The 20,163-nt window shown below is 39.4% G+C and overlaps 1 protein-coding gene across 5 annotated transcripts in view; it reads right to left on the bottom strand.

Annotated features, from left to right (window-relative positions):
* Nucleotides 1-5,267: 5,267 nt before the first annotated feature.
* The window catches only part of FAM184A (family with sequence similarity 184 member A), an 86,712-nt gene continuing 71,816 nt past the window's right edge, over nucleotides 5,268-20,163 (bottom strand). For 2 of the 5 annotated variants that reach the window (XM_044425722.1, XM_044425735.1), the window contains 4 exons: nucleotides 12,320-12,437; nucleotides 10,967-11,071; nucleotides 7,170-7,369; nucleotides 5,268-5,629 (listed from right to left, as the gene is read on the bottom strand). In XM_044425722.1, coding sequence (XP_044281657.1) covers nucleotides 5,548-5,629; nucleotides 7,170-7,369; nucleotides 10,967-11,071; nucleotides 12,320-12,437 — 505 coding nt within the window. In that variant the 3' untranslated portion in view covers nucleotides 5,268-5,547. Of the gene's footprint in view, nucleotides 5,630-6,288; nucleotides 6,381-7,169; nucleotides 7,370-10,966; nucleotides 11,072-12,319; nucleotides 12,438-20,163 lie in introns of those variants that run through there. The other 3 variants (XR_006414282.1, XM_044425745.1, XM_044425753.1) reach the window with 3 other exon arrangements.

Genomic DNA, 20,163 nt, shown 5'->3' with positions numbered 1-20,163 from the left:
GTTATCATTTGATGTAAGCTGCTTTTGTGGATCCTTCCAGATTGGAATTAAATAAAGTCTGTACAGCATTGCTTGCACTTGGGTGGGAAATAAGGCCTACTGGACTTTATGCTAAATATGCTTATGATTTCAGTGTAAGAAAAGATACTGTGCTTGCAGTTTTAATGAGGTGGGAATAATCCTGTATTACTGCTCTGTGTTAAAGACCCAACAAAGAGGTCCCTTGTGAACAAAAAGTGGAGATGATAGAGTGCTGGGTAAACTCTTAGACATGGGTCCTCAAACTATGGCCCATGGGCTGGATCTGGCCTGCCTGAGAGGTTTTGGGCTCACCTCGCCACAAGTCTAACGATCTAGTAACAATCTGGTGGTGAGAGAGGTTTTGAAGTTCCAACATCCTATTCGATTAATACTTTTATGGAACCAACTCAGTGCAAACTTCTGAATTCTCCAGATTCTTCATCAGGTAGATGGAAAACAAAGAAAAAAATAGAGGAAAAGTGTTGGGTGCTGCAGCCATTTAATCTACATTTGTTTCAATCTGCTGATGGACTGTGAAAGGAGACCAGAGACATCTATCAAATGCTGTGCTACTTTCAGGTTGCACTGAAGACCAACAATGGTTGATCCCCCATTTTAGACATTTTCAAAATTTAGCTTGTTACTCAGATCCATTTTAATCCTTAGATAAAACACACAGGTTCCTTGGCAGGTAGAAAACACGTACTTTTTAAAAAAAGAAAATGTTAATAGAAGACACATTGGGTATTTTTTCCTAGTAGCAGAATGGGACATCCTTTCAGAGAATTAGGTCCCAGGTATACAATCTCTGTCCATGGAAATTTCCTTCTGTTGAAAGGCTAAATCCTTTCCTTAGAGAATCCAGTGTTCTCTAAGTCACACAAAGCTAAATTTTCAGAACTAAATGCAGATTGTAAGGGCTTCAACATAGCTATTTTCTCTCTCTCTCCCCTCCCTACTTTTTACTGTTTGCCTTGTTAAGATCTCTGAAAATTCTGGAAACTTGGCCACTATTTTGTGACCTGTGAGTTGGCCTAATAAAGTTTTGAGAATTTTTCTTTTAATCAACATGCCTACCTTTGTTTTTTCTATTTTATACCTGTTTTTAAAGAAATGTGTTAAATTTTCAGAAATGGTTACAAGTTCATTTTTATGCTCTTAAATTTGGCTGATGAGGAAAAAAGAAAGTTTACATATTCATATTCTGAAAAAATAGTGGCAGAAGAATTAAATGCTGCTTCAATGGTATTCCATTCATACACTTGTTTTGTTTGTATTTCAAATTAGTGCATTGTAGGCCAATTAAATTGTATCAAATACTAGTGCTCCATTCCAGTTGGGAATAAACAATATATGATCAAAAATTTCAGGAGCAATTTTTAAAACTTGTCCGGTCAAAATATATACCCTAGTTCTTTTTTCAATTTAGCACTTTTCAAACTTGCAAACATGCATATTGGTGAGAATCATTTCATATGTGTTTGAGAGTATTATTATAATAATAATTTCATTTCTATACCACTCCACAGCTGAATATCTCTGGGTGGTTTACAGTCCATAAAACTGATGATAAAATACAATAAAAGCTAACAAAATCTGAAAAAAGCTTGAAACAGATTGAAAAGATAAAAACAATCACATGGAATAAAGAGTGACTCTGCGAAACAGCTTTGAGTAGCCAAAGTCTTTAAAAAGGAGGCCTTGTGCCAAAAAGATGACAAGATACAGTGCCAGCTGGGTCACAGTGGTTATTCTATAGATGAGGGGCCACCACTGAGTAAGCTCTCCCCCTTGTTACCCTTCACACTTCCCTTGAAGTTGGCACTTGAAGGAAGGCCCCTGAGGTTGAGCATAGTGTCCAAGTATTTCATGGTTAGGGGAGGTGCTTCAATAGGTATTGTGATCCTAAGCCGTTTAAGGCTTTATAGTTTAAAACCAGCATCTTGAATTGGGACCAGAAGCATACAGGTAGCCAATGCAAGTTAACTTGTGAATGTGTGATGGCAAGTTCATGTGGTTGGACGCTATGGCTATGACCAACAGATTGTGCAAGTGGGCTTCCTGCTGACTCCATCCAGGTATGGCCTCTCGCACCCCTTGAAAAAGTTGTTTCTGATAGTTGGGACAAGGTGGAATTCTCCAGTGGGCAGGACCCTCCCTACCAACTGACCCACCTCCAGAGTGTCAGGACTCATTGGAAACCACAGTCTGCCTTCAGCTGACCTATGAAGTGCTTTGTCGTGTGCACACTGTCCCAGGATGCCTGTGTGTGCACAAGCAGCTGCCCGGATGGATGAGAACTCAAGCCCAGATGATGAGGATAAGATTGTTGTGGAATTTTGGCATGTTGAAGCAGTAGACCAAGGTTGGGAAAAGGCTGGAGAGAGAGAGAGGGGGAGAAGTTGACAGTTTGGGCTGATGAGAGCCCCTGTTGATCTACCTGTGGGAATAGGGGAATGCGGAGGAGGAGGGGTTGACAGTTCAGGCTGATGTCAACCAACCCATGGAGAGGAGGTGGAACTGGAGGCTGGACATGTCTCAGCAGTGGAGAGGGGATGGAGGGCTTGGTAGCTTGGACATAGAAGTCCCTCCTGAAGAGGTGGTGCTGGTTGCCAGGCAACAGCACCGGCAGGCACTTCAATTGGGTGAGAAACGATTTCACAGTCAGGCACTTCAATTGGGTGAGAAACGATTTCACAGTGCTCCACTCTCGGAAGCGAGAGGCCAAAGGGGTTAGAAAGAAGCAAGGGAATGATGGATGTTACAGTGGCTCAACATTTCACTCTGGCTTGTACCAATAAAGTTTATTGGAAAAAGAGTTATGGAGACGCATGCTTATTCAGGAGGAGAGCCACAGTTCACGACATGCTTTTGAGGTGATACATTATTGCATGTGACTCAAAGCATTTTGAGGAAATTAAAATGCAGGGCAGCTGGATACTGTACCAATACTGTGCACTGGTATATACCAAACTTCCCTGGAAGAAAGCCCTTTTCCAGGGTCTAGGGGGAAGGAGCTATGAAGCATCATGGGGGTAGTGGGGGAGGGCTGGGGTGGTACTTGGGCAGTGGGAGCCACAGGCTGGACTAAGGGACATGTATCAGCTGCAACTGGATGGCATTGCATGCTTATGAACGTGTGGATTGTATGTGCATAAATGTGTATGTCTAAAACAGAGCACATGCACACATGTATGTATGACTAGATGATCTGTGGGCAAGGAACTGTGTGTGGGGCGGATAACAGCTCCAAAAGGAGAGAGATGAGATTTCAGTTGGATGTGAGTTGACTGTTAAAAAAGAAATGCTTTACAAGTCAGAGGAATAGGTTTGGGTAATAAATTGAGGGAAAATGGTCTTGGACTGGTTTAGGGACCGGTGTCACATGTACCCTGGAATTCTATGCAATATGCAGGGATTCCATGGAAGGTGAACCTCACTGGTCCAACTGATGTGGAAAGGGTTCAATAATCAAGACATTTGGAAGAAGAACAATGCTGTATAACATCAGTGCAACAGAACAATGCAGCTCTCATTCTAAGATAACAATGTTCTAGAAAAATTAGCAAGCATGACCTTAATAACCAGTGGATACAATCCTTCCCATATCCTAATGTAATGTCTCCAAATTCCCAGAGTAGACTATTATAGAAGATGTAAGTACGGGAATAAAGCTGATGGCTTCTTCCCTGTTCTTACTACGGAAGACTGATACTAGATTTTACTAACATAACATGTATTAGAAATAAAAATATTTCACCAAGCAGAAAATTGAAGTAGACACTAAATATTGCTATGAGAAGTGAACCCTATCACTCTTTGCACTGTTCTAATCAGACAAAGTAAACCTTAGAGAAGAAAAACAAACCACACAACAAATACTTCAGAACATAATAGCAAAATCATCCAGTGTGTTTTATTTCAGGTAATAGCCAAGAAATCTGACTTTGACTCAATATGGCTTTCTTTTAATGTAAAGGTTGCATATACCTACAGTTAAATCCATCAACCATAGAGTACCTGCCAAATACTGCTTTTTATTAGCAGGAGAGCATTAGAACACTGCTTCCAGTGAAGGTTTCAGGCTGAGTTTACAGGAGACACATTTTTAAAATTTTAATTTAGAATATTTTATATTTTATATGAAAACATACAAATTATTCTTTTATACATATGCTACATATAAAACTTATTGTAACTAGTGATGGTACTTTTGACTGATTAATTATGCTTTGCATAATGGGAAGACGTAGTTTAGGGCTTCGGCAGAAATAATGAAGAGCTATACTTTTGTATCGAAGGATAAAAATCTTATTTAAAATAACCAAGCCATCTCCCCCCCTCCCCCTTTAAAGATACAAAGATCAGGTCTTAAAGTACATTCATAAAACAACTTTTTCCCTGAGATTACCAGTTGGTTACATTGTGGTAATCTTGGAATTAACAGCAACAGCATTAACAAAAGTATATAAACCAAATTTGCCAGTGTATTGCATCTTTTCTGCCAGAGAACGTGTACAACTGTTAAACAGGTGTAATAAAGTGGAAAGTCAGGCTCACTCTCCACATGAAAAATGGTCATGGGGTCCCTGGCTCAATTTTTGATGGAAGAAGGAACATCTTTCTTTGTAAGTTAAGTGTGCTGGAGCTCTAATGAAAAATGTACATGTTTTATTATGCATAACTGGTTTAGCACTATTTTTGTAAAGCCTGAGTTTTGCCCAAAGGATGAAAATGCCCTGAAAATGCAGATTTTCATAAATGATTCTTCATTTATACAAGATTATATAGTGTAGTACCCCAGATGTTCTAAAGAGCATTGTATCTGTAGGTCTTTATAAAATATTAATGACAAAACTTGATGAAATTCAAGATTAAAATATAGTAATTATAATTATTAGAGGGTAGATAAATTGTAGTTGAGAAATAAGGATCCCATTTTTCTTAATATGATCTTAAAACCACTCAGCTCTAAAGACCATCAGCTATACTACTATAAACTTATTTATTTTGCATTCTTCACTTTAGAGTAAACACAAATTTTAAAGTCAGTGCTACAATATAACTAAATAAAATAGGATTTAAACATCTTGCCACAGTCTGATTTTTTTAAAAAAAAACTGTTGACAGTTTATTTTGATACACAATAACCATGCAACTGATTGCATTTAGGGTATGAGACAGGAAGGAAAAGCTTTTCCTGAAACAAAAGAAAATACATCTTCATAGGAAAAGCAGAGGGAAGCTTTTAAGTTTCTTCTATGAAAATTTATTATGCAATAATTACAAAGTTTAAATACTTTTCCATTTTAAATAAAAATAAGTGTCATTAAGCACATTTATATTACCATGTCAAGTGGTTCCATGAATATCACATAAAATACAGTGCAAATCAGAGAGACAAATACTTTCTCATTCACAGTGTTTGACATATTACAGGAAAGCTTGTTCACGTAAGGGTTTAGTTTAAGGTCATGCTCTTATGAACAGTCCACATCACGCTGTGCCACACACAAAAATAATCTCTCAGAATGTGAAGTAACGGGCAAACCATTCCTGGCGCTGTGGATCTGGTGAAGCCATTGGAGAAGCTTCAATCTGAGGAGGGCTAAATTCACAAAAAGAAAAGACAGATTTAACCCACAAGCAACAGCGAGAGTCCAAAAGGCCTGGAAAAAGCACAAAGCAGCCAAGGCATGGCACACAATGTTTACAGTTCAATATCACATTTCAGGAGCTCGTGATGCAGGTTAATGTCACCTCGTTCTCCCTTTGATCATCCACTCCATTGGAGAGCATCAGCAGCACAGACAAACTCACTAAGCCACATGACAGGGTGGAAAAATAGTATTTTGTGAAGAAGAAGAAGAAGAAAAAAAGAATGGGTTTGCTGCTTTTCTTTAAAAATAAGTGCTTGGAGCAAAAGTGGTTTTGGAAGATCCTCTTTTAGCATCCTTTTCCTCTGGTCATGTTAGTTGTTAGAAATATGATGCAAGCATCATATTCTTAAAGACGTGTTGAACAAAGACTTAGTCAATAACTAAACAATTACATATTTTAAATCTTATGTAATTCAGACTGAATTATTGCAGCTGCATGCAGGTGGCACTGAATACATAATAACAAGAAATTTAGTGCAAAGCAAGCACAACTTTTCACCCACAAATATAATTCCCAAATAAACCTACACAATGTAATCTCTATATGAATTTTAAAGCTTTAAAAATGAAATGATTTGGCTAGAAAAACAAAGAGAACAATCCCTACCGTTCTGAGAGCAATACAAGGTGTGACATAATTTGCAATGGAAACTGCAGCATCACAATCCATGAATTCATGCACATGCATGTTAGTGACGTCTGAATATGTATGCATACCACATGCACAGGGAAAAATAAGGAACAGTATATGTTACAGGAACTCACTTTGCCTTTAGAAATAAAATGCTATTACTTTGTAATCTTACTGTTCTATCCCCTGCCCCCAATTATATTTTACAGTTGGCACCCAAGTGGAATTAAAAGCAGACTGGAGAAAGGATTTACGCTCTCCAGGATATGAAGGATTACATCCGTTTTAGTCTGGTATTGAAACCCATTCTACCACTTCCTAAAGCAGGGCTAAATGTGGGTATTTTAATGCTGAAGCATAGCATTAAATAATACCTGATGCATGCACTTATTCTAAGTTTGCATTCATTTTTTTTCCTGAAGTAAGAAAAAGAATAAACCAACACATATTTATCTAATATGGTAAACAATTTTGTCAGGTAAAAGCATTACACAACAACAAATTTTAATATGGGGATTGTAACATGTTCCTAAAGGGCAGCTAGTAATAACACAAACATTTCACACAATTGTTCATAAAGGTAAACAATTGAAAACACATGGATCGTACTAATAGTGTAGCTCCTTAAAAATTGAAAAGAAGGGTTCAAGACTTACTAGGCAGGGGGAAGTCACATTTCAACAAGTTTAACAATAAAAAGGGATACTGTAAAGAGGTTTAAAATATAGTGTGAAAATTAAAATTCAAAGATAAGAGTAGTCTTGAGTTGTTCTTAAGATAGGTGGGGTTCAGCTAAAAATAAATCATTTTTCTTTCTCCAAGTTAAGAAAAACAAAAACTGGTGAGGCAATGCTCACCTCAAAACCGTCTTGGGCTCTTTGGGTGGTATTGGCTGTGGAAGTGGTCTGCTGCTGTTGAACTCAATATCGTGGATGGGTGAATTAGGAATAGGGTCCAGGCGGTTAGCATGTCCATTGCCCACTCCGCTAGATTCCAGAGCACTTAGATTGGGGACACTCACAAACCTGTTTGTTGATTTATCATTCTTCTTCTTTTGCTGCATTAAAAATAACAAATGTGAGGAAGGGCCTGTACAAGTAAGGACATTGCTGTTTTTAATGTTTGTTTTACATGGAAGTTAGGACTGGGGGATCATTAATTCATTGCAATTTTATTTCTGCTGCATTTGCACCATTTCTCAGGAGGGGGTATGAAAGTGAAATGCTTCACCTCATTTACTGCAGTATTAAGGTGTCAGGTCTAGCTTTGAATAATGTTGGCAATTTAGTCTAAGTACTGAGTAGTGCAAGCTACTTTTCTGTTAAAAATAACATGATAGGCACTAATTCAGTACCAACTGTATGAATGTAGCAGTAGAAGGGAGGGTTCCCTTCCATTAATCCAGAATGTAATGACAGCCACTTCCCCAGTCTGATATGATTAAATAGAAAACTAGACAGCAAAAAGCTTCTGATCTAGTAAATTTTACTTCTATGGGGAAATTAAATGAAGCTCTTTCTAAGTTCATAATGTGTTAAACATTTTAATTTTCATCTATATTATTTCTCTGGGGTCTACAAATGCTCTGACAAATGTAATCTTGAATTCATTGAAGAAAGCACAGTTGTTTACTGGTTCCAATCCTTGCACACTCAGCCAGGCACACTGAAAGCGCAGTGGTGGAGTGCATAAATTATTTTTCTCTACCAGTGTATAATGGGGGATCACCATCTCATTTCACTACTGTTTGCCATGTATTTCCAGTCGCAGAACCATTTAATGTCATTTCCACCCTCTGTCCTAGGGTGTCCTTACAAAGCAAGGATAGTTCCTACTGAACATCGTATCTCACTGTGAAGCTACAATCCTCATAGTCGGTACTCAATCCATTCTTTAAAACATAAATTCCCATCCATTCTTTTTCACCATCTAGCCCAAGAGCTGGCACCCTGAAGGCCAAAACATCTGGAGGGCCGTAAGTTGCTAACCCTGACCCAGCCTGATCAAGGGGTCTGGAGGACTTGAAAGCCTGCACAATTTTATTTATTTGGTGGAATTTTAACTGGCTCTAATAAAGACAATGCCCAGCTGCTGATTGCATTTTTTCTCTCTCATGGACCAGTACAGCCATCTTTGTTTTTCAGTTGCCCTGAAAATACCATGTTTGGCCATTCAGGGCAGAATCTACTAGAAAGGAAGATGATCTTTTACTACCTGCAGAGAGACTTTGCACCGGAGGTTCCATTCCTTCCAACCCACTAGGGTACACACTTTGGTTTTAACTATTTAACCTAGTCCATCTCCTAAGATTAATCTCCAGCTTTGCTAATATAAAATCATGTTTCATTTGTTGGTTTTAATTCTTCTAAACCACCCAGAGTCTATGGGAGTTAGGCAGAATAAAATAAATGAACAAATAAATAATTTTTCTCTTTCTTTTTTATACCTATCCTATCCAGAAACTTGTGTTTTTGCCCAGAACAAAGGACAGATCTGAATTACATCTGGCCTTTAAGTTTTTAGAAATGGAGGTTCAAATTGCTTTCCTGTTCCAGAATGTAATATGATAACTGCAACACCTACCAGTTATTGATTCAGTCAGATTGTATCCACTACAACATCTGGCCTAATCTTTGGATTTTTCTGTTCTTCCGTCATTCCCTACTTTTTACCACCTAGCTTGAAAAAGAATTCTGGATAACTCAAAAGCTTGTACAATCTTTTGTGACATTTTGATTGGTCCTAACAAAGGTCTTATTTTAAAATTTCAAAATTGCACTGTTCTTGAAAAAGGCATTCTGAAATTGTACAAAAGCTGCCTATGCTAAAAAGAAGGAGGAAAGACAGGAAGATGAAAGTGATGTAACATCTTATTAATTTCAAATGTTGCCTCCCCTTTGCCTTTCGTAGAAACACCTGAAAAATCAAAGGGTGAGTTTGAAATTGACAAGAAAAGGCAAAGTTGTGAAACTGTTGGGAAAAATGTCAGGATTACCATCTCCTCTTAAGTATGTTTATTCAGATGCAGGGCTGCAATTCACCTGCACTGTGCATCAGGCACTCTTAAAAAAATGTAAACACACAGAAAAGTAGGGGCTAAGGAACATCCTGTTCAAAATGTCAAGATATTTGTAACAATCATGCAGGGCATAGTGAGATACATATACTTTAAAAAGTGCTAGATCTGAAGTGTGCACGGTGAGTGGGAAGCCTGTCTTTAACTGACAGAAGAACATTAGTAACACGAATAGTCTGGAAGCATCTGTCATGTGGATTTTGTGTGACAAGTGACTGAACAAAGGATAGCAATTCCAGAAAAGGACTAATGTGGCCCCTGTAATCTGTCATCTAATATACCAGCTTTTTCCCAGGAAGTAGGAAAATGATAGTTCTTTCCACTAGATGGCATACATGAATCCCTTTTGCAGAAAAACACTGCAGCAGTACATGGAGAGAGATGAGCTGGTGAGGTCATTGATAATATTTTATCACAAACCAATTATCATAGAAGGCATGGTTGCATGGGGAAGGGCCTTTGGATCCCATGTAGCAACTTAGGAATGGCTGCATGTTCCATGCACAAGGGAACTGTCATCTTAAAATGGTCTAAGAGTCCAAACTGCAAAAAGGACAATGGCTTGATTCAGGACTTGCCCCTATGTGAATGGAAGGGCTCCGGTGGGCACTTGAGGTGGAGAACTGAAGGAGAAGCCATTTTTGTCGATTTTTCTTTCCCCTATGTGCCAACTTGAACCCTGTGGGAAGACTATTAGTAATCACGGTTGTATATTAACTTTGGTGGCAGAGGCAGTATGCCTGTGAATACCAACCAGTTGCTGGGATTCTGAGTGGGAGGGCACTACTGCTTGCATATGCTACTCATGAGGAGAGGACTAAACAGGTCTTTGGCTGATCCTGCACGGCTCTTCTTAAGTTCTTGTTCTAGATGGCCCTCAAGCTCTTCAAATGAAGCTTCTGGAGGAAGGGGGAATTGACCCCCTTCTGCCCACAGAAGTGTCCAGGTAAATGTGGGGTTCCCTTATGTTTAGACTGCAGGGAAGGAGGCCTGCAGTAATGGTACGAACATCTGAACGTGATCTTAATAAGTGCCTAACAATCTTAACATGTAATAATGGCTCATCACTATATATAATTATTTATGAGTGACTGTCCAACGAAACAGCAAAACTTGGTTTTCAAAGGGAACACTGTTAATCCAAAACCCAAAAAGAGACCTGCACAGGTGGATATAATTCCCAAAGCATTTCAAGGAAATTCTTTATCAAGGGAAAAACAAATAAGGAATCTAAAACACAGAGTATTTAATATGATATACAACATTAAACAAATACAGTGGCATCTGACCCTAAAAGATAATACATGCAGCTTAAGAACTTAATGTTTAAGCAACACCCATTACAAATAATATATACGAAGATAACAGCACTAAAACCCAAAGTGTAATAGTAGTTATAACTTTGCAATTTATGCAAAATGTCACTTTTACTGACACTATTGGAGGGTATATACACCTATACAGATGTCTTTACAAATCAGGGTATTTTCCCCATATGACTGTTTCAGATCCTTTGCTCTTCTATAATATTAGCAATCTATTTCCCCCCAGTTTTAATAGGATAACAGTGATGCCTACCTTCACCAGAGGGTTAATAACACCAACATTAGGACTTGCATTAAACACCTTGTTGAAGTTAGTCTCCCTATTGACTAATTCCAATTGATAGAATTTTTTGTCATCCTAGAAGAGAACAAACAATGAAAGTCCGTATTATTTTAAACATACTCACTCACTACTGTATTTCCCAGAATGCCAAGTGAATGTGGCCAGAAAATAATAACTAAAGAGTCATGAATAGAAATTCAGCTGTGATGGTGCTAAACCTGAAAATTGGTAACTTATAACCAGAAGACTGGAAGCTGCCAGTCCTTATGTGGTAAATGAGATAGAGCAATCTAACTCTGTTCCCTGCCATGGAAACTTTCACCTTGTTCCTTAATTCATTGAAAATTGTGCATTCTGTTGTTTTGGCGTTCCTAACTTTCTAATAGAAGAATCATTCCTATTGGTTCTATGTCCTACTTTGCCATATTTCACCTTAACAAGTCACTTTCCTGTCACAGCATGGAAAAGCCTTCAGTGGAGAACTGGGCTGTGATGGGAACTTAATCTCCCATTCTCAGTTGTGGCCCTGTGCTAGGATTGAGAATCTAGCTATCATTTCAGCAACTGAAGTGACATAATTGATTCAGGTAATTAACTACTCAGGAGTCAGCTGAAGAAGGCAGTGAGCATGAGCCCAACACCTGAACAGCCCTGCCATTCTCGTTTTACAGGGAACACCAAGGAAGTTTAGAGGTACAGTAAGAAAGTGTTCATTCCCATGTTTGGGAAGCCCACTGGACCTTACTTGTTGGTTGGCCCCCAAATTCTGAAGACAACAACAAAAGTATTAAATTCTTTTAGGAACACATTAACATTATTTCAACATTCAAGAAAGTTTCCTGTTATTTCAACTCACCTACACTTTTGTAATTGTAATCTATATACATATAATACGATGCCCCCTTCTTTTGCTCTGTTTGGGATTGTGTATAATATACAGTCTAAGTGATTAGGGGTATCACATTCAATTCAAGTGCTCTGTCTTAAGTGGTTTGTGGATTGCAGAGACAAAACAAAACTTAAATAAATAAATAATTTTATGACTAGGTTAAATTCTTGGGCAAGCAAAATAATTCTAAAATGAATTATTCTTCAAGAACACAAAAGCAGATCACAGATTAATTGGAATGTCTTAAGTTTATGCAATCAAAGTTAAAATAGTTCGGAGTAATCCTTTTTCCTTCATACATATGGGCTTTGTAGACTGACTATGTTCTCTTATGTTTTAACTTGTAAGTCTGCTTGAACAGAACTATATCTCAGGAGTTTAGACAAGGGTTATTAGCCTTTGGCTTACAACAAATCATTTCTGAACTCTCTTACAATCAGTTTCTTTATAAGCTGGTCCCTTTCAGCAATCAAGTCTTTCAATTCTGCAATAAGCTGTAAGTCTTCTGGTCGTGATTCCCTGTTCTGATATTTTTCTTCCATTTCTTCTAAACTTTAAAGGAGACAAAAACAAGACCCATGGGTTAATAACAGTCCCAAATTCAAATATAATGCCACAAAATCATATTAAAACACCAACTCAATTAAGGAATGAAACACAAGGGCTGTGACAGAAACTTCTACATATAAGCAGGCCTCTTGCATTGTCAACTGTGATAAAGGAAATAGCTTTCTAAGCTTGCTAATCTCTATCTGATATAATCAGGAACTGAAACTACAGCAAAGAGACAATAAATACAATTGAAATAAATCAACTAATGTGTAAGACAGTATCAAATTAACTGATGAATAACAACTTAGCTCAAATAGTATAAAAGCCACAAAGAACACAGCAATTAAGACAAGAAAAATTGGGAAAAAGTTTTAAACAGAGTGTGAAGAAGCATTAAAGGAGAAAATGGAAATAAGTACAAGAATTTACAAAAAAAAAAAGCCAAGAAAACAAAGCCTTGCCTTTGTAGAAAGTTTGGTAGAGTTTCAATCCAACTACAGATGGAAATTTGGTATTCAGTCTATTACTCAAGATCGAAAGAGATGTGCAGAAGCAGTTTGGGTATGCCTGATGGTGAAAAAGGTAAAGCTAAATCCAGATAAGATGGAGGTCTTGTCTGGAAAATCGGTTAATCTGGATGAAGGTGTGCATCTTATCTTAGATGAAGTTAAACTAAAGGACCACTGAACCCACACAAGGCTGTTTTGTCTTTATAGGTCTCTGGTCTATTTATAAGAGATATTAATGGCTACCAGCAACAGGGACTCACTGAGAACTACAGGAAATACAAAAGGATCCACCTTTGGAAACCTTAAAGAAATAACATTTGTATTTTAGTTATTTATTAATTGTGGGTGCTTTTATTAATTGCTGTGGCTGTTTTAACTGCTACTGATTGATTTTAAGGGGATATAATGTGGTTTTAATTGGATCATGTTTTGTTGTGATTATTGTGTTTTATGAAACATTTAAGTGGGTATCTATGACCTGGATGTGGCATATAAATCAGACAATAAGTAAATGAATAATGCAAATTTCTAGATTCCTGAACAGCAATCAGATTCATAATATTAATTTCCAGATAATCATGAACTGATGGGTTAGTTCATACATGGCTTAGGCATATGAGCTATGCGGTGAGGTTCATGGAGGTGAGTTGGGGTTTACACATCTGGCTGTGAACCTGCCCTGATCTACCATAGCCAATTATGTTAAGATGACACTTTCTTAAAGAATCTAGAATACTTCTTTCAGTTTCAGAAAAAAATAAGAAATCAAAAATGGGAATGATACATTAGAAAAACCCTTCAATGTTAGTTAGCCAGCCCAAATTTGACTTCAAAAGGGGGTCTTGGATTACATATAATTTAGGAGCATTTTTCAAAGGAGCATCTTTACAGAAGTAGAAATTTGATTTTAATCATAAATTACCATCTAAGCTTGGATGAATGACAGCTGATGAACAAGAACTTATTCCTTCAACTTTATATCCTCAAACTGAGATGTTATCCCCTGGCTAGCTGCTGTTAGTCTGCTGATGTGCAAAGTTGACAAGGGTCACATAGTTCCAATTTCATAACTCTGATTCCTATTTGGTCATTTTTCCAAGGACACATTTTATTTTCCTCTGATGGTAGGAGCTCCTTCAACAAGATACTAAAAAGCATAAAAACTATTTTGGGAAAAGGGAGTAGCCCATTGAAATTGCTGCTAGAGCTTGCAATGCGGTAAAAAGAAATGTATGGAACAAATGTTTGGCTCCCTTTCTATGGATATGATGACTTGTTGAATAGGATATGCTTTATCCACAAAAGCTTGTGTCATGAGAAATATATTACTGTTTATGTCCTTTTAAATCTTACCATAATAACATGTACAAAAATAGTATAGAACAAGCTCACAGGTATCTTTAATAGGGGTGGGCAACTTTGGAGGGAGAGAGGGAGGGAGGGAGGGTTGGTATATTGCCACCCCCACAAAGCCCACTGGGGAGATGTACCCCACCAGTGGAAGTGGCTGCAGCGCTGGGATACCAGAGATTGTGCTAAGAAACAAGGTATATAGGGAGTGCGTTCCCTTCCCATAACCCATTAAACAGCTGCTTGGCAGGATGGGTGGAGCACAGGGGGAGCAGAGAATATTGGGAGTCTGCTAGGAAATGTGCTCATTCATGCTGCTAGGAAACAGGGCACACCACTTCCTGCACACTTGGTTCCTCAGCAGAACTGGCTGATGGTTTCTAGCAGCACAGGAACCGGCTGCGTAAATGGCCTTGGTGAGCCACATGTGGCCTACCTCTGGCCTTGAGTATGCTACTTGAAAATGTGCTAATGAAAATATGCGTTAAGTACTGTGCTGGAGACGAGCAGTGATACAGATTTTCCAGAGGGAGGGAAACTGGACAGCAACATTCTATATAATTAGGCTAATGCTCACAGAGTTACTTTCATAGGAAAATGTTATATTTGCATTAGGTAGCATATTTATTTTAATAAAAAAGGTAAAGGTTTCCCCTTGATGTTAAGTCCAGTCATGCCTGACTCTAGGGGGCGGTGCTCATCTCCATTTCCTAGCCGAGGGAGCCAGCGTTTGTCTGCAGACAGTCTCCGTGGTCATGTGGAACTGGGATGGAGCAACAGGAACTCACCCCATTGTGCAGATTCGAATCGGCAACCTTTCGATCAACCAGCCCAGCAGCACAGCAGTTACAACCACTGCGCCACCTGCATCCCATTTATTTTAATAGTACTTAGTAAAAAGAAAAACTAAAAAGTACCCAATATTACTTTTCTCAGTACACCACAAATATTTGCCGTTAATATTTGAGGAAAAAAATAAAGCACAGTTCATGTTTATTGTCTGGTAACTGTTATTAGAATGCTTCCATAAGGTATTAATTTTAATAATCCAAAGAACTAGGTATTCTGACAACCACTGATGTATTTCAACGGAGTTCAACTCTCTTTCACAACAGTTGCTGGAGCAGCTTCAGTTTCACTTTACTACTTATTAAATTCATTCCATATAGAGACATATAAGTGTATATACTGTATGTTTACATACATATTTGCACATATATAGCATGATATGTATGCATTCTTTCACACACTTGCTAAAAATAAAAGCCTTAATTGCAACCATATTGACTAATGCATTGTTGGTGCTTAAAGTATGGATCGGCTGTGGAAGCAAGGCTGGAGGAGGAGCCAGAAACAATCTGCTAGAGGGTAAGAACTGTAGCTGATGGTGCATGTTGGTACCAAGCAGGGAAGATGAGGCTTGGATAGCAAGGACAATCTTAGCTAGTTTATCCAGTGTCTGCCCTCCAGATCTAGAGTGCAGCTTGTCCCAACAGTGGTTGTGTCAAGGTGGTAAATGCTGGCTTGAATGCTTATCCCAGTCAGACAGTGACAACCAGGGACTGTATCAGGGATGTTCATCTGATCTCTCCAACTTGAGAGAAGATAGCTAAGCACACAGAATACAGAAATCTACTCTGACCTGGAGATCAGTGACCCTGGCTACAGGGAGCCCTGTCCTGGTTATGAGCCTGCAAGTGCTGGAACTAGTGATACCTTCAGATGTAGACACATCTTGTTCCATATATGAAGCTTGAAGGGCTATCTGTGAATGGAGCAACCATAGAAGTGCCAGTAAGGTCAACACTACAATTGGTAACAAAATGGGTAATCGCTACATCAGATCCATAGTTGATTTGACTGCTGCCTTTTTCAATTTCTTTTATTTGGCTCTGGAAAGAATTATTGTGTTCTGGACTATCTTGATAATTTCTTTGCTACTCTAAGTTTCAGGAAGGTTTCCACAATGGCTGGACAATCTGAAGCAGGGTCGGCAGGAACAGGATAGCAACTGGCATCAACTCCTCAGTCTGCACAGTATCCAAGAACAGATCCAACACCTTCTCCAGCTGCTGCAATGCTGAGAGCATGGGCCATCTGCTGCACTTGTTCTGCAAAGTGGTCCATGTTCACCAATGGTGAGGTGGGGTCACCAACATCCACAACCACATCCAGAGAAGAGGAGTTGGGGTTGCCATCTTGGCATTGGACTCATAGTCCTTGATGTCTGTTGGCAAGTATGGATTGCAGAGCCCAGGAAAGCTGGTGCAGCAGTGGAAGCAGACCTCAAGGGATCCATAAAATTGCAGAGGTGATGAAATTGGCATTGGTGGAGTTGGTGGGCCATGAAAAGGTGGTAGCAGCTCAGTGAAGTACTCCCATCTGCCACAGAAGTCAGGACAGCAGACTGGCCTGTACTAAGGGCTGTAAGTGGGGCCATGCTGGTAAATGCTCCAAGGACTGAAGAACTCTTGGTAGGGACAGAGAACACAGACCATCCATCCCAGTCCAAGACAGAAGAACTAGAGCAATTCCATCAGTTGTCAGGTCTGAGTGGCCCCAGTGACTGTCAGGCCAGTGATGATGTGGTTGGCTACCTCAAAACCATATCCCTGGTCTGGTATATCTGGTGGTATATCTCTGATGAGAAGGTGGTATATCTCTGATCTGCCCCTCTGGCACCAAGGCTGAGATGGATTCAAACTCTGGTGCTGATGTGATGTCTTCATGGGTGATTGGTTCTGAAGTGGCTGCTACTGGCCAAGAGTCCATTTGGCACCACTTAGTTTTGGTGTCTGAAGGTTCTGCCACTTTCACCTCTTGGTCCCCTGGCCAGCTCCTTTCACTGTCTTGAATTTTATTGACTTTCCTGTAGTTGGTAGAGGTGATGAAGCCACAGATGGCCATGGCTGAAGATGGGGTCCTCTGAGGAGGTGGCAGTGGACAGGCAGAAAAGTTCAGGCTTGGTCAAGGCATTGACCACTCTGAGAACTTTGTTCCACAGCTCAGGGTGGAGTTGGTCACCATGATGCTTCCAGGCCTGCTTTGTGAAGGTGTGACAGTGGGAGCACTGTTTAACTATGTGCCCCTCACCCAAGCAGAGCAAACACAAAGAATGCTGTCCATCACTGGCAACCTTAAGCCACACAGCACACATTTCCAGAATGGTGTAGTCAATGCCATTGAGAAGACAAAGATGGAGAGATAAAAATGTACAAAAATGGAAGAAAGAATACAGTAGGCTTGGAATAGCAAAGGAACATGAAGAAAGCTGCTGCTGCTTTGTCGTCATCCTCATTGTCTTCTTTTCCTCCTCCTCCTCTTGGTGGGTAGGTAAGAAATAGGGGAATTGTTGTGGGGGAAAGCTTGCAAAGGGAGAAGAAAATCAGGTTATAGAAAAAGATGCGAAGATTGTTTTGAGAATAAAAGCATTACGGAGGAAAAGACTCAAAGAAAAGAACTTCCCAAAGCACTGAAAGTGGTTGAAGAACAACTGAGGGAAAGGGTGGGAATTCCTCCCTTTTATAATGGATGCCAGGGTGGGGGAGGGGCTTCCTCCAAAATGCTCTTAGCTACTCAACCTTCTTGATAACAGGCTTCATGCAAGTGCAAAACTTTTATGTGTGATGCCCAGAGACCACAAAGAAGAATCAGTAATGCTTCTCTAATCTTGCCTTATGATGTAGACACTTCTGGCACAAGATTTTGCAGGGAGTTGGTTCCAAGCTCCTATTGCATAGGTGGAGCTTGAAATGGCAAATAGAGTGACATTAGTGGGGCCACTAAGATCAATAGTACAGGCTGACCTGACTGCTGCCCCCTTTCAGTTTCTTTTATTTGCTCTGAAGAGGCCTGTTGTGCTTTGGCCTTTCTCAGTAGTTTCTCTACTGCTCTAAATTGCAGTAAGAGCCCAAGTGTGAGTGGCTTGGCACAAAATGAAATCAGGGCTTGAGCAGGGGAGGAGGAAGTCTCTGAAGCTTCCACGGGCCAGGGCAAGTGGGGAAGGGTCTCTCATGTTCCAAGGTGCAAAAGTGTCCTGTAACACCTGAGCTATAATGGACGTGTTCACTGATTGCTCCATTGCTTCAAGGGCTTTCCTTCACAAAGCAGTCTACAGTCCTGTCAGAAGAGATTATGTGTTGCTTGTTTTGTAAAGGCTCGAGAATGAATGTGACCAGAAAGGTCACAAGAGCTCTTCAGGAGGAGGTGCTTAACTACCACAGCAGGTATGCTTCTGAAATGGGTCCCTCACAGCCATATCCCCATAGGTGATTGCAGAGATTGTTAACACAAAAGAATAATATCCAATACAGTAAAAGGAAGAAAAAGCAAGAGTGGAAGAAGAGGAAGGAGCAGGAGGAAATCCACACCAGCAATTGTATAATGGATAGCAAATGCTGAGAGCAGAAAAGTATGCGGCTACTGCAATGGCAGCTGGAACAGAACTGAGGGGATAAGTAGAAATTTGCTAGGGCCAAACATGCTGGAATGATGGGAGAGGGTTTCTCTCAGAAATTCCTCAGCTATAGATGTTTTCTAAATAACGCTCTGCACAAGCAGAGAATCCATATGCATGATGTGTATGGATACCACAAGGAAGAATCCGTGCCTGTGCTTGCTTCCTTCTTTCATGAAGATACATTTGTCAAGTTGTTTTACTAAAAGATTAGTTCAGTAAGATTTATTGACATGAGAGGTTCTGCTATTCAAAGCATTGGGATCAAAAGGCTTAAAACTGACTCTGTTGTAATCTGTTCTGGTATCTTCTCCACACCCCAGTATCAAAGTTAGTCTGACCAATCTGTAGTTTTCTTGTCCTTCCTTCTTCCCCCCCTTCTGTAGACTTGAGTGTCTGTCAATCTCCAGTCATTCACCCATTCCTCAAGATTTTGCAAAGGTAAAAGGCAGTGAAAGTAATCCAACAACTTCCTTATATAGAAGGTGGTCAACATGGTCTTCCAGATTTTCCAGACTACAATTCCCATCATCTCTCACTATTCACTATGCTTGTTAGGGTTTATAGGAGTTGGAGTCTGGCTTCATGCAGAGTAGCCAAACTGAGATCCTGTCATCCTACAAGTCACACTACTTAAGTGAGGCTGCACCTAGTTTCCTTTCTGGAAGAAAACAGGCAACAAAGAAATGTAGCAGTTCTTCCTTCTCTTTGCTAATACTTAATATTTCACCATCCTTACAGAGCAGCAGGACTGCTTCTTTGTTCCATACCTGTAAAAGCGTTTTTTGTTGTTCTTGACATCCCTCACCAGTTACAGCTCATCCTGAGATTTAGCTTTCTTGACACAATCCCTGCAAGTCTGAGCTATTCATCTGTACTTGTCCTTGGTGACCTGTCCTTCCTTCTATTTCTTTTATATGTCCTTTTTTATTTTCAGCTCCTAACTAAGCTTTTTATGAAACCATGTCAACTTCTTTAGATGTCTATTTTTCTTTCACATTGGAAGTATGCTTAAGCTAGATCTGAGTGTTTACTTATTTAATATGGTGCAGAACTAGTCTACAGAAACAGCAACTAAGACAATGAAGCTTACTGAACTGTACCATTCAGGCTGCAGTAGTGGAGAAGGAAATCATGCAGTAAATACTCTCCTATGCACACAGAAAATGAGCACCTCAGAAAAAAGTACAACCATCTCCAGATATATTGTTTTTTTCCCACTAATTTTTTTTAACCTGGAGAAGAATTCAAGTATGCAAGATACTACACCTAAACCTGAACTGTTCTTCCAAATATTTTTATAAATTTGTATTGAAAGTCTGAATATTTATGTTAAAAATAGTAATATCCTTAAAAGGGGAAACAATCATCTGAAGAACTGTGAACCCTATCTAGCAAGGATTTCCACTCC

The sequence above is a fragment of the Varanus komodoensis genome, unplaced genomic scaffold, assembly GCF_004798865.1.
Source record: "Varanus komodoensis strain SLA01 unplaced genomic scaffold, ASM479886v1 scaffold1, whole genome shotgun sequence".
Lineage (NCBI taxonomy): Eukaryota > Metazoa > Chordata > Lepidosauria > Squamata > Varanidae > Varanus > Varanus komodoensis.
The sequence above is the reverse complement of the archived record's forward strand: the minus strand, read 5'-3'. Positions and strand labels throughout refer to the sequence as shown.